The sequence below is a fragment of the Oreochromis aureus genome, linkage group 3 (assembly GCF_013358895.1).
Source record: "Oreochromis aureus strain Israel breed Guangdong linkage group 3, ZZ_aureus, whole genome shotgun sequence".
NCBI classification, from domain to species: domain Eukaryota; kingdom Metazoa; phylum Chordata; class Actinopteri; order Cichliformes; family Cichlidae; genus Oreochromis; species Oreochromis aureus.
The window spans coordinates 80,809,304-80,825,646 of record NC_052944.1 but is presented as its reverse complement, the minus strand read 5'-3'; the positions used below and the strand labels follow the sequence as shown (position 1 = coordinate 80,825,646).

Below are 16,343 nucleotides of genomic sequence, written 5' to 3'. Positions count from 1 at the left end.
TAGGAAAGCCCAGCAGTCACGCAACCGTCTGCCTGTTTCTGTGCAGCAGCTCTGGGGGAGCTGAACAACAATGAAGGACAATCAAGCATGTGTGGATATAGCATGTGTTTGAAGCAGCTGTGAGTAGTGCAGCTTTATTTACGTTTTTTTTGTTTTTTTTTAATGAAACTCTCTGTAAGATGTGTCCACTTCATGCTTTCTGTGAGCTGTTGAAGCATTAACTGTCTTTGTATTTCACATGGAGGCTAGCATCCACATGCTAGCTTGAGCTAGCCTGGATGTTTCACTGTGTTCTGCTTTAATTATTTATATGTACTGGTTCAGTTTGTCATGGTCACTGTTTAATGACTAAATTATTCAAATATTTGATGTATATTTGACTTTCTGTAAGGATTAACAGTGTGTTAGCTGTTAGCATGATTATCTACAGATGCATGCACTCCCTGCTGCTCCATTTTTATAAAACATAAAGGAGATCCTTTCTCTGGAGCCTGATTCAAGAACAGAGAGCTACACTCACTTCTTGTTACTCCAAATTTATTCCATATATATAAGTTCACATCTCAAACATACAGACACATTTCAGCAAGTCTTTGCAAACACATGTTATTGTCTGTAGAGACACACAGGTTTCGGTTAGTTTGCGATTAAAAAAAAAAAAAAAAAAAATCAGTGTTAAGTCTGCTTACAGTCACATTCTAAATAAACTCAAATAAAACAAACATACAATATAAGTCAAAGAGAAGCTTACAGACACTGTGTGTGAACTCTGAGTCTTCAAGTTGTGTTGTTGCTGTGGGAGCACCAGTGAAGTTTGACCAGGAACCAATCAGAGCACACACATATTTACAAGGTCAGACACACAAAACAAACGAATAAAGGAATGTAATACTGATACATGTGCAACTATTTTAGCAAACCATAAAATAAACTACTAATACTTTGCAGTTAGAGGCCGTTCAGTCATCCCTGATCACTGGATCCTGAGAAAGACTTGTGATTATCTGTAATCTACAGAATTTCATAGAAACTCAGATTTCCAGTTCCAGTGAAAAGAGTTCACACAGGGAGAGACTAGCAGGGGTCAGAGGTCATGAAAGGTCAACGAAACTTAGACAGTAAAGAGTAAATCGTACTGCTGAGAGACAAATGTACCGCCAGCAATTACATTAGATGGTTGCCTAGGCAACCAGGAATGTGCATAACCATCTGTCAGCTACAAAGTGATGCATGAACGATGGGATCAGTTTATACTTGGATGTAATTTTAGTGAAACAGCTGATTGAGGATTAGTGTTGTTGAAGTTTTGTGGTCCAAAGCTCACACTCACATAATGAGGTCATATTTGATCTTATAAACAAAAACACTGATCTCAGTAACAGTGTTCATGGATACTGAGGGTAAACAAACCACACAGCTCACAAAGATGAAGAAAAACTGAAATCAGATCTTGATTGAAACATTCAGGTGTGAACATATTTCATAAATGTGTAATCTGAGTTTGAAATGATGTAACAACAGTCAGTGGAAACAAAACCATCAAAGTGAAAAATGTTCAAGTGTTGCCTTCATTTGTTTGAGTTAAAAGTTATTTTTGCTGACAGCAGTTGTAGAGTTTTAAAGTGTTTTAGTTTGACATTTTCTAACTTTGAACATCTGAACCTCAGAGCACTACAAAACCAGAGTAATGTCTCAGTGAGTTGTGTCAAACTCAAAGTCAGAGCTTTCTGTGTCATAAAGAGGCTAAATCACCATGGTAACTGATGGTGAAACATCATCTGGTCAGGAGCAGGTCATGTTCAGAGTTTTGTTTTTAAATCAGCTGTTAGAGCCACGTTTTCACTGTGATGTAGATCCTCTGCTGGAGGAAATGTTTCATATGTGCAGCTTGTTAAACTGTAACTTACTGAAACCACTAAATGAAGCTAAACTGCACATCTCATTGTTACAGGAATGTACCTGTATTCATTTAGTGGAGACATCAGTGAAGTTATCAATGAGTAATGTCTCTGGTTGGACTGGGTGGCGCTCACAGGGATCATTTTGTGTAGAAGAAAAGTCACATGATACATGAAATGCTCCTTTTCATCTGAGCGTGCTCAGAGCCTGAAGCAGAGAGCCAGGGTAACAGAGGAAGCTGATAATCACCATGGTGATACCTGCTGTCTCTGACTGCAGTTTCAGGTTTAGTTGAGCCAGCTAACACAAAGAAAGCCTGACTGTGTTGAAGCTGATTTGTAGTCACAGCCCTCTGGATGTTCCAGTGAACTACAGAGCTGAAATGTAAAGACTGTTTTTAAAGATGAAACTCTTCCACTGAGATGAGCTGTCAGCAAAATCAGAAGCAGCCATTAAAGATAAAAATGAAATAAACCTACAGTACTGTGGGCCTGCTGTCTGTGCTCAGATCATCTGTTTCTGCAGGATTTTAAACACTGACAACACCCAGAACTCTGAACAGCAGCAGCAGACTCAACGCTGTTAAAAGCTCTGAGACATTTTAAACCTGCTGCAGTTCAACAGGAGGCTGGTTTGTTTCTACACTCTGTTGTTGTTTATGTTTTCTGTAGATCAAGAAACCAACAACAGCAAGAATAAGAAGCACAACAAGAACTGACAGACCAACTTTCAGTCCAACAGATCCATCCTCCTTCTCTTTGTATTCCTTTCCTCCATCTTTGTTGTCTTCATCCTTCTCTTGTCCTCCTGTCTGACCTGCAGGTGAGAAACAGGTGTGAGGTGTCAGCTGTCAGGTAGGTGATGAGTGAAGAACAGAACAGAATCCATTTCCTCTTCAAACTGCTGTCAGACATTATCTACTGCACTCTGATCACATCACTCAGACCAGCTGCTTTCTACAAAGTCTCATCAACAACATCTTTAGAAACAAACATCAACAACCAGGAAGCAGCTTCACCTCTGATCACACACACACTCAACTCTACTCACTCACCTGGAGGATCAACATGAAGGTAGGTGGTGTTAATCAGCTTCAAATGGCCAGTTCCTGTCAGGACAACACCACACTCGTATGTTCCAGTGTCATTAATCGTCACATCCTTCAGAATCAAAGACACGTCTCCATCCTTCATCTGTCTGTCCTGCAGATCCACCCGGTTCTTAAAAGATGGATGCTGGTTGTCTGTAAGAAAGTGACCATCCCGATACACAAGAACATGTTCATCTCCCAGGTCAGTTCTGTTCCACTGCACAACTATGATCTTGTTGTTTGGAGCTCGACATGTCAGAGTGACGTCCTGTCCAGACTCAGCTGTGATGTTTTTCTGGTCTGAAAGAGGAAACAACACAGAGCAGAGAGGTTAAAGGTCAAAGTGCAACTGTTCACTTCTACAGCAGCCAATCAGAAACACACAATAAAAGCTTGTCTTCTGTTATTAGATGATGATCTTTGATTGTGTCTCTTCTTGTGTCAGCTGCTCCCTTCAGGCGTCACCACAGCGAGTCTTCTCCTCCTCCTCACCTGATCCCGAGCATCTTCATCAGGGCTGATTTGTGACAGAAGGACAGCAGCAAGAGTGAAAGGGAAGGTTTAAAGATGGCAGTGAGCTGCTGTGATGTTTGCTTTGGAGACTCTGACACAAAGACAGGAGGCCGAGCTGAACATGTTCAGATTTTCATTGAGAGCAGAATGGACGAGATTATGAACGAGTTGATCAGAGGGAAGCTCAGGCTGAGAGGTTTGGAGACAAAGTTCATGAGAAAGACTGAGATGGATGAAAAACATCATCTGAAACCATTTTGTGAACAAATAAAAACAAATCTTTACTTTTAGAATCTGTTAGTTTGATCAAATGTTGTTGATGGACGAGTTCATTGAGACTCTGGACGTCTGTCAGACTGAGTCTCTGCTTTTATTGGAACAGCTGTACTGATGCTCCTAAATCTGGCCTCTGACACAAACCTCCAAACAGTAAGAATGAAAAAGAATAAAACCATTAAAAACTCTTCAAGCAATAAATAATCAAAACCTGAAAAGAAGAAAATCATCTGGAAACTAAACTGAACTAAACACAAAAAGTCCAAATGGAATAAAAACTAATGAGAAAATACAAAACTACAATAACTCTGTTGCACAAACAACAACATGTGCTGATAATAAGTGAACATAATGTGTGAGAGAAAGCAGCCTCTCATTATAAGACACTGTGAGTCTCTGCATGCTGCCTTTATGGAGCTACAGCTGTTTGTATACACTGAACAAAAAGCTTTGTAGCTGTATACTGACTCCTGACACTACAACACATCACACTGATACACACATTACACTTCTTTGTGTCTGTGCTGCAAACTGCACCAACACACACAGACTCCACCCAGCTTTGTGTCGATCGCAACACTGAATGAATCAGAAACTAATTGTTAGAGAAATATTATCAGCATGTAAACCAGACTGAGACTCTTTATCTCAGAAATAAACTCAGTTTAGTTTCTAACAGTTAAATCTGACCTGCAGAGACGAACAGGACAAACATCAGCGTGGAGCAGAGTGACACAGTTACAGCAGACATGTCCGTGTTCTCTGTTTCTGCTGATCTGACTCTTAGTTTGTCCTAAATGTCTGAGTCTGTTGGTGTTTTCACTCAATAACTGAACCTGAGTTTAAACCTGAACACATCAGATTAAATTTAAGGTTTAAATAAAGTTAAAGCTGCAGTTCAAACTCTTCCGTGTCTTTGAGGACGTCGCGTTAGACGTTTGGTAGGTTGGACTGAGGATGAACGGAAATAAGTGCGTCATAACAAACGCGGCAAATTGAAAAAAGTTTTAGTGTTCAGTTGCTGAACGATCTCCACAGAACAAAATCAGAAGCTCTCACGTGTCGTCATGTATGAACAGTTTGTGTTTCAGTCGCTGAAGCAGGAGTACGTTTTGTTTCTGACGGCAGTTTGATATTAGTTTGTTCTAAATGTCTGAGTCTGTTTGTATTTTCACTCAATAACTGAACCTGAGTTTAAAATCTGAGTGCATGAGATAAATTTCAAGGTTTCAAGATGCAAAAATCAGCCTGCAAAAACAAAATCCAACTTTTACCATATCACATGTTGGTATGATCTTAAGTGCGTCACAGAGAAAGAAGTAGGATTGATGAAGATCTGAGTGTTTATGACTGCTTTATAGGACAGATTTGATTCTTAAATGATGTCCAGAGAACACAAACATCGTCTGTCTCGTCCGTCAGTCATCAGCTACGTGCTAAAGGCCACTGACGTATTTGAAACATGTAAATAAAAAAAAATAAGGAACAAAAGTGCCACATGAGTAGATTAAGAGGGAAAAGGACCCTGAACTGTAGCCGTGGTAATCAGACCGGTGCCTCTCGCCTGATGATCGCTGGGATGGGCTCCACCAGCACCGCCTCCTCTATTGACTCTGATGAGGACCGGCCAGCAGGAGGCAGCATTTAGCTGTAAAAGGTTCTTTTCTGAGCTGTTTTATCATCACTAACTGTAAACAGATGTGCAGAGACATCTGGAATTTTCATCATCAAACTTGATCCAGTTCAGACTGCAGTGAGTCTCTCTGAGTGTTGTGTGTTTTCCACACACGCAGGTCTAATATCTAATGTTAACACATTTATCAGGAACTCTCTGACTAACATTAATAATCTAAAGCAGAAGGTTTCAGATCACTGACCTGCATCAAGACTTCATGAGGATCCTCAGTGTCTGCTGCTCATCACGGTGGAACAATAAAATAAAAATGTTCTTTTCTCTTGAATCAGCCCCAAAGCAGAAAGTAGCAGAACAGGACCCGACTGATCCAACTGTGACTCTGTTACTGAGAAGAGAAAAACCTTCTTCAGACTGTTGATGCAGTCAGAGGGGAAGAGCTCTGTAATTGTACACAGATTTCCAAACAGGAGGAGCCTTTGGTTTGTGGAGACGTGGTTTTGAAATCATAATAACAAGTTTCATCTGTGGCCTGAATTCCAAAGCACAGACTTCAGGGAGTGTTTGTTGGAAGCTTTCCTATTATGAAATCATGTGTATGAGCTCTCTGGGACAATGATGATCCTAATGATGGTCTTCTTTATTTTTTAACCATATAAACATGTGTTAGGATGCCACAACTCCCACTCTCTTTCCCCAAGAAGCTCCGGTCATCTCTTGAGTTTCGTCCTTCTACTCCCCAACAGTTAGCAAGTAACATAGTGAAACATTGTTAAGCAAGGCTAAGCAGTTTTTGCTTAGTTTGCTGAGTTTGTCCTGGTGGATCATCAGGGGTGCAAAGCCTCATAGATGATGTGCAGCAGTGGGTCCCTCAGTCTGTCCTCACTCTGGACACTTGCAGTCGTCACACATGGAAATAAAATGTGTGATAAGCTGCAGGATTCAAACACAAGTGTAACTTATAAATACATGTTCATACTTTTATTCCACAATCAGAGCGAAAGAAACAGAGAGAGAGTGCAGGACAGACAGACAGGTGACAGTCTCAGGTGTACACACTGCTACAAAACAGCACAAGAGAAGGAGGATTTAGTGTTTGTGTTATTACGAGTGCTAAACAAGAAGAGTTCCAGATGGTCCAGTGGACACATGTGTGACTCCTGTGATTAAAGCATCTTTCTTTCAGCTTAACGAGTGAACCGTCAGCTCGTTCAAACACACGTTAAAGTCCGTTTGGCTCGACACCACCGAACAGAGGCAGCAATATAACATAGCTAACATTAACAGTGCAGTGAATCCTGCTTGTGCCGTGATATTCAGGACTGCAAACCGAGCAGCATCACTGACTTTCAGCTTGTTGTGTTTGATGACGCAGAGGGGGCGTCGGTAAACATACCCTGATGATATAAAACCATTCCTGTGTAGTTATTGGGCGGAGATCTACAGCTGATGTTGCAGTGTACATCTCCCCACGCGTGTTCATTAAAATCAATTGTTTGACTAAGCTCTTCTGGACCATGGTTGTTTTTTACTCTCATCCTCAATTATTGAACCTGTAACAGTATTGAAACCCGGTTCTTGTTGAGAACTGGTTCCCACTGTTTCAATTCCTTGGAATCGTTTGCCATTTTTGCAAACGATTCCCTTATCGATTCCAGTCGCGCCGAATGACGTCACCACGTTGCGGAGCGTCATTTACCTGGCAGGGCGCCTAAGCAGCTCGAACACTCAAACATTTGGTTATACTTTACGAGAACGGATGGCAACTTGCAATACTTGCAAAGTAGATATTTCATTTAAGCGAGGAAACACTACGAATATGCAAATGCATTTGCTCACAAAACACGCGATGACCTTAAATGAATGTCGTGTTTTTAATTCCGCTCCGGACTCGTGAATCTCAACCCAGCAGCAGCGGTAACGTTTGCACGTCCTCTCCCGTTAATGCGGCAGGTAAATAATCAACTAACAGTGCATATTATGTTAGCGCGATCTGCTTTATTACAAAACCTGCCATTACTGTGCGTTTAGGTGACCGTGATGAGAGAGACAGACAGAGTCTGGCTGGCTCAGATGCTGGCAGTTGTCGCTGCAGTCCACCGGTAGCGTCTCCTTTCAGGCCAGGATAGACGAATGTCACCGAGCAGTGACTAAGTTTGTGGTCAAAGGCTTGCACCCATTTGTCACAGCAGATGCCCCCGATTTTCGGTAAGTGAATGTGTTTAATTGTAGGCAGGGACATTACTGGATATTCTTGTGTAATTGCTACAGAATAATTTATGTTATACTTTGTTATTGCTACAGAAGAATATTTATTTTATTATTTTACATTTACAATTTTTTTCCCCGGGGACACTGTGACACCCCATTGAAGAGCCGTAGGCTGTGGATCTCTTAAGATCTCACTGTTGGGTTTGTAAGGCCATGTTACTCCTAAATTTCTATCTCGTTCAAAGAAAAGATATAAAACAAAGTTCTAAGCTAATCGACCTTAGTGTTCTCCTTTTTTAAAAAAGAATCAATAAGAGAATCGATAAAGAATCAACAATGGAATCGGAATTGTGAAAATCTTATCAATACCCATCCCTACAGGTCACCAGTCTATCACAGGGCTAACACAGAGCACACTTATTTAGAATCATCAGTTAAGTGGAGGAGTTTAAGTATCTCTGGGTCTTGTTCACTAATGAGGGGAGAGACTGACAGACGGATCGGGGCAGTGGCTGCAGCGAGCTCTGGGAAGTGAGCGAAAGAACGACATCTTGGATACAAGTGGCGTCAAAGAGCTTTCTCCGAGGGCTGGCTGGCCTCTCCCTCACGACAGGGGCACAGATTGGTGTGGCATGAGAGGCGGAGCTGCACTGGATGGATGTTTTGTGTCTCCACTAGTGTTGGTGTAATGTGTTACTTTGTAACAGCTTTGTGTTCATATGTTACTTTGTAACACGTTACTGTAATCACATTACATTTTTTAGTAATGCAGTTTTTGTGTTGTTGTGGGACTCGAGCCTGAGTTATTACATGGTGATCATGTGACAGTGCATATCAGATCATTTTACAGAGTAACAAGAAAGTAACAACGATTAGAGTAAGGAGTTACTTTCTCCAGTGAGTAATTAAGTAAAACTCTACATTACTGTAGAGGAAAGTTACAAGTAATAGATGTAATAGATTACTTTTCCTTAGTAACAACTCACAACCACCAGCTTCACCCCTCCCCTCCCCCTCCAGCTGTAGGCTTTAACATTGAGTTTCCCCACACATGTTTACAGACGAGTTAGAGAGCAAGAGAAGAAGAGACTGATTCATAAATGTCTTTGTTTCTGCTCTAACCTTACCCAAACAATGCTGCTCTACAACTCTAGACTACCAGCCACAAAGACAACAGCTGGAGAAACATCTGTCTACCTCTGACATCCACCAGCTCATCCATACAACAAACACACATCAACAACCAGGAAGCAGCTTCACCTCTGATCACACACACACTCAACTCTACTCACTCACCTGGAGGAACAACAATCAGGTGGATGATGCTGTGCTTCCATGAGCGAGTTTGATTCATGAAAACACGACACTCGTATGTTCCAGCATCATTAATCGTCACATCCTTCAGAATCAAAGACACGTCTCCATCCTTCATCTGTCTGTCCTGCAGATCCACCCGGTTCTTAAAAGATGGATGCTGGTTGTCTGGAAGAAAGTGTCCATCCTGGTACAAAAACACATATTCATCTCCCAGGTCAGCTTTGCTCCACTTTACAACCGTGATGTTCCTGTTTAAAACTTGACATGTCAGAATGACGTGCTGTCCAGGCTCAGCTTGTTTGGGGTGCTCTGAAAGAGGAAACAACACGGAGCAGAGAGGTTAAAGGTCAAAGTACATTTAACTTCAGGTAATCGAGAACTGATAATTTCTTAGAGTTTCTGACATAGAACGTCTTAAATAATCAGGCCCCATCTTATCTTAATGACCTTGTAGTACCATATCACCCTATTAGAGCACTTTGCTCTCACACTGCAGGCCTACTTGTTGTTCCTAGAGTATTTAAAAGTAGAATGGGAGGTAGAGCCTTCAGTTTTCAGGCCCCTCTTCTGTGGAACCAGCTTCCAGTTTGAAGCTGTTTCTAATTTTAAGATTAGGCTTAAAACTTTCCTTTTTGCTAAAGCATATAGTTAGGGCTGGACCAGGTGACCCTGAATCCTCCCTTAGTTATGCTGCAATAGACGTAGGCTGCCGGGGATTCCCATGATGCATTGAGTGTTTCTTCTTCAGTCACTATGTGTTTATACATCTCTCTGCATTTAATCAATAGTTGTTATTATTAATCTCTGGCAACATGTGCTGATAATAAGTGAACATAATGTGTGAGAGAAAGCAGCCTCTCATTATAAGACACTGTGAGTCTCTGCATGCTGCCTTTATGGAGCTACAGCTGTTTGTATACACTGAACAAAAAGCTTTGTAGCTGTATACTGACTCCTGACACTACAACACATCACACTGACACACACATTACACTTCTTTGTCGCTGTCACAGCTGGATTACAGATGTTAAGTGTCCACCCAGCCTCGTGTCTCCTTCACACACACAGACAAACTGAATCCAGATGAAAATAATCCACCTGCACTTCCTGTTATCTCAGAAACTTAGTTTAGTTCAATCTCACCTGCAGAGACGAAGACATGGACAAACAGCAAAGTGCAGCAGAGCAGCGCAGTGCCAGCAGCCATCTCTGTGTCAGTATTTGTGCTGATCCGACTCTTAGTTTGTTCTAAATGTCTGAGTCTGTCGCTGTTTTCAGTCAATAACAGAGTCTGACTTTAAATACTGACTACATCAGGTTACATTTAAGCTTGAAATAAAGCTGAAAGTCTGCTTTGAAGAACAGATCTGACTTTCAGCGGCTCACTCGGACTCTGCATTTTTGGTGCATTCAAGAACCTCGGAAGTCCGACCAGCGACTGACATCATACCCTGGTTCAGCGCTATCCAGCAGCAAAGTTCAAAACAGGAGATTATGTTCACTGTTACCAGGGCAACTGATTTTTCGGTTAACTACTTGGATCTGGTTACACGTCCTGCAGAACGACTCCTCATATTTCAGTTTTCAGTGTAATTTCCTTATCAATCGATAATTTTTTTTCACTTTGTTCTCACTGTTATGCGACTGTCTTTACGACAGTACAGCCGTACTCCGAGTGAAATGGCCATTAAGCACATTTTTTGTAAACATATATTTATTGAATTTTGTATTCATAAACATCCAACACTAAGTCATTAAGGACATTTTATCTGGGTGATGGGGATAAGTGATTGTCAGTCGTGTGCGTTCCTGCTCAAACATGAGTCTGAACCTTTCTAGAGTCAGTTTCGAAATATAAGGAACAGGACATGTACCTGATATCAATACTCAACTGAGTATGTTCAGAGATTTGACTGACATTATTACTAATCATATTCTAGCGACAATCTTCGGCCCCTTTTTGTCGCGTCTTCTCAATCTTCAGCCAGGCGGCTGTCGATGTGTTTGAAGACACAGCAGAAGAGGTTCGGCTGCTTCGATGTCCCTTACTGTGTCCGGATGACATCACTGAGGCACTGTCTGCAGGTTCAACTTCAGCATCAATTATTCTTGCCTCATTTCTCCACAAAACTCCTCAAATAGCCTTTGGCTCACACCACTGTGTCTGATCATGAAGAAGTTTTGACTCAGTCATGTAATTTTTAACTGCATCGTTGTTTTCACAAAACTCGATATACACTTTGAGAAGTCAGTGGCCAATTTAACAGACACTTGCGCAAAATTGCCATAATCTTCCATAAGCTCCTCAATCTCTTTAATTTTTCTAGTCAGATAACCCAACTTAGTTTTCCTTGTCACTTTAAGCACAGGGGTCAAGTGAGCCATAATTTGTGAGCCGCAGTCAAGCCAGCCGCCTCTTTTCCGTCGCATTAATTTTCTCGCGCTTCTACACGGGCATTTACGGCAGCGCCTTTTCTCCTTATTTCCCGATCGAATGCATAGACCCGCGCACAAGTAAACGCGCGCACACAGTCACAAGTGCACGCGCGCGGACTCAGACATGTACGCGCGCGCATACAATGCTTTGGGACAACCCAAAGCGGGACAGTCGGGTTGCATATTCAAAGATTCATTAAAAAATCATTCTTAATAGTTGATGTCCAAATTTCAACACATTCCTCCTCTGGGACACCTACTGTACCTCTGTGCCAGGTTTCATCTCAATCCGCTGCATCAATAATTGTTTAATATTAATAGATCAAAAGTGCTGCTGAGAGAGTCATGGCAGGGACTATAAAGAGACAGCATATTTCAGCCATATTTGTTTGTCTTCACTGACTCGCTTTGAAATCCAGATTTTAATTTTGGAATATTAGGTGTACTTGTGGTTCCTATAGAATTTTAAGGTTCAGCGGGAATCAGTCTTCATTTCTCAGGCCTCTCTTCTGTGGATGCAGCTCACAATATTAATTCAGAAGACAAACACCCGTCTCAGCTTTTGAGATTAGACTTAAAACCCTCGGTTTTGAGAAATAATACAGTTAGAGAGGATCAGGTGACCCTGAATCTTCCCTTATTTGTGCTGAAACAAGCCTAGGCTCTTGCGGGCTTCCCATGATGTATGCATTTTTTCCTTCTTTGCTCGTTCTGTGTTTATACAACTCTCTGCATTTAATCATTAGTTAGTATGTATCTCTTGCTCTCTTGCACAGTGAATATGTTGTCTTGTCTCCTTTTCATCAACCTCAGCTGTCTCTCCTTGAGCCTGTTTCTGCCAGATGTTTCTACATCTTCAAATGGAGTTTTTCCCTCCCACTCTCAGTAAATGTTAGCTCATACAGTATGGGGTAATTAAATTATTGGGCTTTTCTTTGTCTTATTGTTGTGTTTTTACCCAGCAACATAAAGTGTCTTTAGGCGACTGCTGCTGTGATTTGGTGCTAAATACATAACATTTAACTGCTAACACCGGAATTAATTAAATTGCATAATTCAAATTGTATATTCATTGTGATATACTCCTTGTCTTTTGAAATACTTTATTTTCTGTTTTTGGACACCTTTTAAAACAACATTCAATATTACAGGAACAGAAGCTCTTCTATTCCATGAACTACCAAACTTACTGGTAGTAACACACACTGCAGCTGGGAAACACCAGGGAACACTTAATTAAGGCCCAATACACAATATATAGGTGAATTGATTTTGCCTCTTCACTACATACGACTCTGGATACTGTAGCTCCTGTGAAAACTAAGGCCTCAAATCCGAAGTACCTGACTCCGCGGTATAATTCTCAAACACGTAGCCTAAAGCAGATAACTCGTAAGCTGGAGAGGAAATGGCGTGTCACAAATTTAGAGGATCATCATTTAGCCTGGAGAAACACTTTGCTGCTTTATAAGAAAGCCCTCCGCAAAGCCAGAACATCTTACTATTCATCACTGATTGAAGAAAATAAGAACAACCCCAGGTTTCTCTTCAGCACTGTAGCCAGGCTGACAAAAAGTCATCTAGAACTCCCTGACTCCTCCGCCAGACTTCTGTTTGCGGATTTCTCATCAGCGTACAACACTCAACAATAGAATAAAATATACAACAGGATAAAAATAGAATACAAATCCTATATACAACTGAGTAAAAATACAACTTTGTCAGAAAAGAGTATTGCACTTAGTCTTATTGCACATGTGTGGGTTTGTGAGGGCATCCTAGAACAGAGCTGGCCCTGCGGATCAGCCTGTTCAGTCTCTTCCTATCCCCAGCAGAGATGTTGCCACCCCAGCAGACCACACCGTAAAAGATGGCTGCAAAACATGCTGTAGGTATTACAGGTACTGCACTGCAGTGGTTTGTATCATATCTATCTAATAGACTCCAATTTGTACATGTAAATGGAGAGTCCTCTTCACACACTAAGGTCAATTATGGTGTTCCACAGGGTTCAGTGCTAGGACCAATTCTATTTACATTATACATGCTTCCCTTAGGCAGCATCATTAGAAGACATAGCATAAATTTTCACTGCTATGCAGATGACACGCAGCTCTATCCATGAAGCCAGGTAACACACACCAATTAGTTAAACTGCAGGAATGCCTTAAAGACATAAAGACCTGGATGGCCGCTAACTTTCTGCTTCTTAATTCAGATCAAACTGAGGTTATTGTACTCGGCCCTGAAAATCTTAGAAATATGGTATCTAAGCAGATTCTTACTCTGGATGGCATTACCTTGGCCTCCAGTAATGCTGTGAGGAACCTTGGAGTCATTGTTGACCAGGACATGTCCTTCAACGCACATATTAAACAAATATGTAAGACTGCTTTCTTCCATTTGCGCAACATCTCTAAAATTAGAAATATCCTGTCTCAGAGTGATGCTGAAAAACTAGTTCATGCATTTATTACTTCCAGGCTGGACTACTGTAATTCACTATTATCAGGATGTCCTAAAAACTCGCTGAAAAGCCTTCAGCTAATCCAAAATGCTGCAGCAAGAGTACTGACAGGGACTAGAAAGAGAGAGCATATTTCTCCTGTTTTGGCTTCCCTTCATTGGCTTCCTGTTAAATCCAGAATTGAATTCAAAATCCTGCTCCTCACATACAAGGTCTTAAATAATCAGGCCCCATCTTATCTTAATGACCTTGTAGTACCATATCACCCTATTAGAGCACTTCGCTCTCGCTCTGCAGGCCTACTTGTTGTTCCTAGATTATTTAAAAGTAGAATGGGAGGCAGAGCCTTCAGTTTTCAGGCCCCTCTTCTGTGGAACCAGCTTCCAGTTTGGATTCAGGAGACAGACACTATCTCTACTTTCAAGATTAGGCTTAAAACTTTCCTTTTTGCTAAAGCATATAGTTAGGGCTGGACCAGGTGACCCTGAATCCTCCCTTAGTTATGCTGCAGTAGACGTAGGCTGCCGGGGATTCCCATGATGCATTGAGTTTTTCCCTTCCAGTCACTTTTCTCACTCACTATGTGTTAATAGACCTCTGCATCGAATCATATCTGTTATTAATCTCTGTCTCTCTTCCACAGCATGTCTTTATCCTGTTTTCCTTCTTTCACCCCAACCGGTCGCAGCAGATGGCCCCGCCCCTCCCTGAGCCTGGTTCTGCCGGAGGTTTCTTCCTGATCAATTCCTGTTTTATTGTGAAAGAATCTCTTTTTTTCATCACTTTACTTCCTTTTCTTGTCTCTCCACACAGATTTCTATCTTCCTGCATTGACCCTGAAGTATCTGCAGCTATAATCAGAGCTGGTTGAATCTCTAAACACCTTGATTATCTCTTTTCAGTCTGACCTGTGTCTGAGTGTCCTGGACTTATGTATAAGACCAAAATCTAGACTTAGTTCTTAGCAGATTTCAAGTGTGTTGTGTTCTCACTGGAAAAATGACAACATTCAGACCTTTAAAAACAGAAAGCTGCTGTTACAACAATTTCTGCTTTTGATATTTTTAGCCACTGTGTTCAGTAGACTGCAATAAACTGCAGTATCGTTTCTTTCCTTTTTTTCCCATCCTAACACCTCTGCTGTGAAACTCAGAGTGACCACAAAGAACAGTGGAGTTTCTGAGAAATGCACACTGACAGTCTTCAGCACAGAGCTCAAAGCAAACATGTTCTCACAGCATGAAGACGATTATTAACCAAACCAGAACACACTGCAGTGAGAAGCTCATCAGCTTCACACTAACATGAGTCTGTGCTCTGTGGCTGTGTATCTAGCATGGTGGGCAAAGGACAGTGGGGAATGAGACCTCTTGGTCTTGATCTTTGCACTCTGATTGGTGGAGCTCTACTTGTTCCCTCTGCCCCCAACCCCACACACCCCCATTACCCCATACCCTCCTTCAGCTATACGTGTGAGTTTTGCAACACATTCCTCAAGAATTGTTGCGAATGTCAAAGTACACAAAGTGAATCTGTGACTTCAGAGGGCGTTTGAGCACTTCACTTATTTGGGAGGTCGTAATTACAGAGTTGTAGTCATAAGTAATAAAAAAATAAATATCAGCAAAATTTGAATTAAAAGTTTGCAGCTCTCAATATATTTGTGTAAATATCAATCTACACCTTTGTGTGTAACATTTCTGTATCTGCAAAACTGAAATAAAAGGATAGAAAAAAACTTACAAACTTACTTTTTTTTCTACACATTCTCACTTTTCATTGTGCAAACTCATATTTTGCAACATATTTACCTTCACATGTGCCTTTGCACATTTCACTGTTGCACGTGTGAAGAGTTTTCCTTGCTTTCCATTTTTGATATGAGCCCTTTTATTTTGGCCACAGTCATTTTGTGTTCTCGATGACATTTTAAAAAATTTATTGGCCACAGCCTTTGCAGTGATTACACTTATTTGACTCATCTCTCAACTAATCAGTCAAAAAACATTTTAGAGACTCCTACATTATATTTGATGGGGTCTCACTGCTGAGTAGACTGTAGCTGGTTTTTAGTTGTTTGATAAGAGTGAAGTGACCAGTGCAGAGTGTACCATGTACTTGTGAAACTGTAGGACAGGTTCTGAGTTTAACCTGTGGAGTGTGTGTGTGTGTGTGTGTTTAAGTGTTGTGGTTGAGGTGTTGTATGGCTTAATGGTAAAAACTGTTTTTAAGTCTTGTAGTCCGAGCAGGCAGACTCCTGTAACGTCTGCCAGATGGTAGCAAGGAGAACAGCTGATGGTCCCTGATGATGCTGTGTGCTTTGCGGAGGCACCATTGAAGATAAATGTCCCGAATGGCAGGAAGCTTCATGCCAGCGATGTGCTCTGCTGCCTTCACCGCCACCTGTAGAGATTTACGGCCGCTGGCAGAGCAGCTTCCGTACCGGAGTGTAAAACAGCTCGTCAGCAAGCTCTCGATAACACACCTGTAGAAATTTGAGG

General features: G+C 41.4%; 1 protein-coding gene across 2 annotated transcripts; it reads right to left on the bottom strand.

Annotated features, from left to right (window-relative positions):
• Positions 1-520: 520 nt before the first annotated feature.
• LOC120437691 (selection and upkeep of intraepithelial T-cells protein 7-like) lies at positions 521-12,744 on the bottom strand. 2 transcript variants are annotated; one of them, XR_005611345.1, is made up of 3 exons: positions 5,656-6,021; positions 2,954-3,289; positions 521-2,715 (listed from the first exon to the last, which is right to left on the bottom strand). XR_005611345.1 is itself a non-coding variant. In XM_039608210.1 (3 exons), the coding sequence occupies exons 1-3, from the start codon at positions 10,144-10,146 to the stop codon at positions 2,501-2,503; spliced, it is 615 nt and encodes a 204-aa protein (XP_039464144.1). In that variant the 5' UTR covers positions 10,147-12,744; the 3' UTR covers positions 521-2,500. The 2 variants fall into 2 exon arrangements, 1 of the variants encoding a protein (XP_039464144.1); XM_039608210.1 differs by lacking the exon at positions 5,656-6,021 and adding an exon at positions 10,083-12,744.
• Positions 12,745-16,343: the final 3,599 nt, after the last annotated feature.

Excerpts from the sequence above, each read along its gene's own strand:
- LOC120437691 (XM_039608210.1), bottom strand. The coding sequence starts at position 10,146 with ATGGCTGCTGGCACTGCGCTGCTCTGCTGCACTTTGCTGTTTGTCCAT. Across the intron at positions 3,290-10,082 it reads CCATGTCTTCGTCTCTGCAG|ACCAGAAAAACATCACAGCT; the intron begins GTGAGATTGAAC and ends TTCCTCTTTCAG. Across the intron at positions 2,716-2,953 it reads CCTTCATGTTGATCCTCCAG|GTCAGACAGGAGGACAAGAG; the intron begins GTGAGTGAGTAG and ends TCTCACCTGCAG.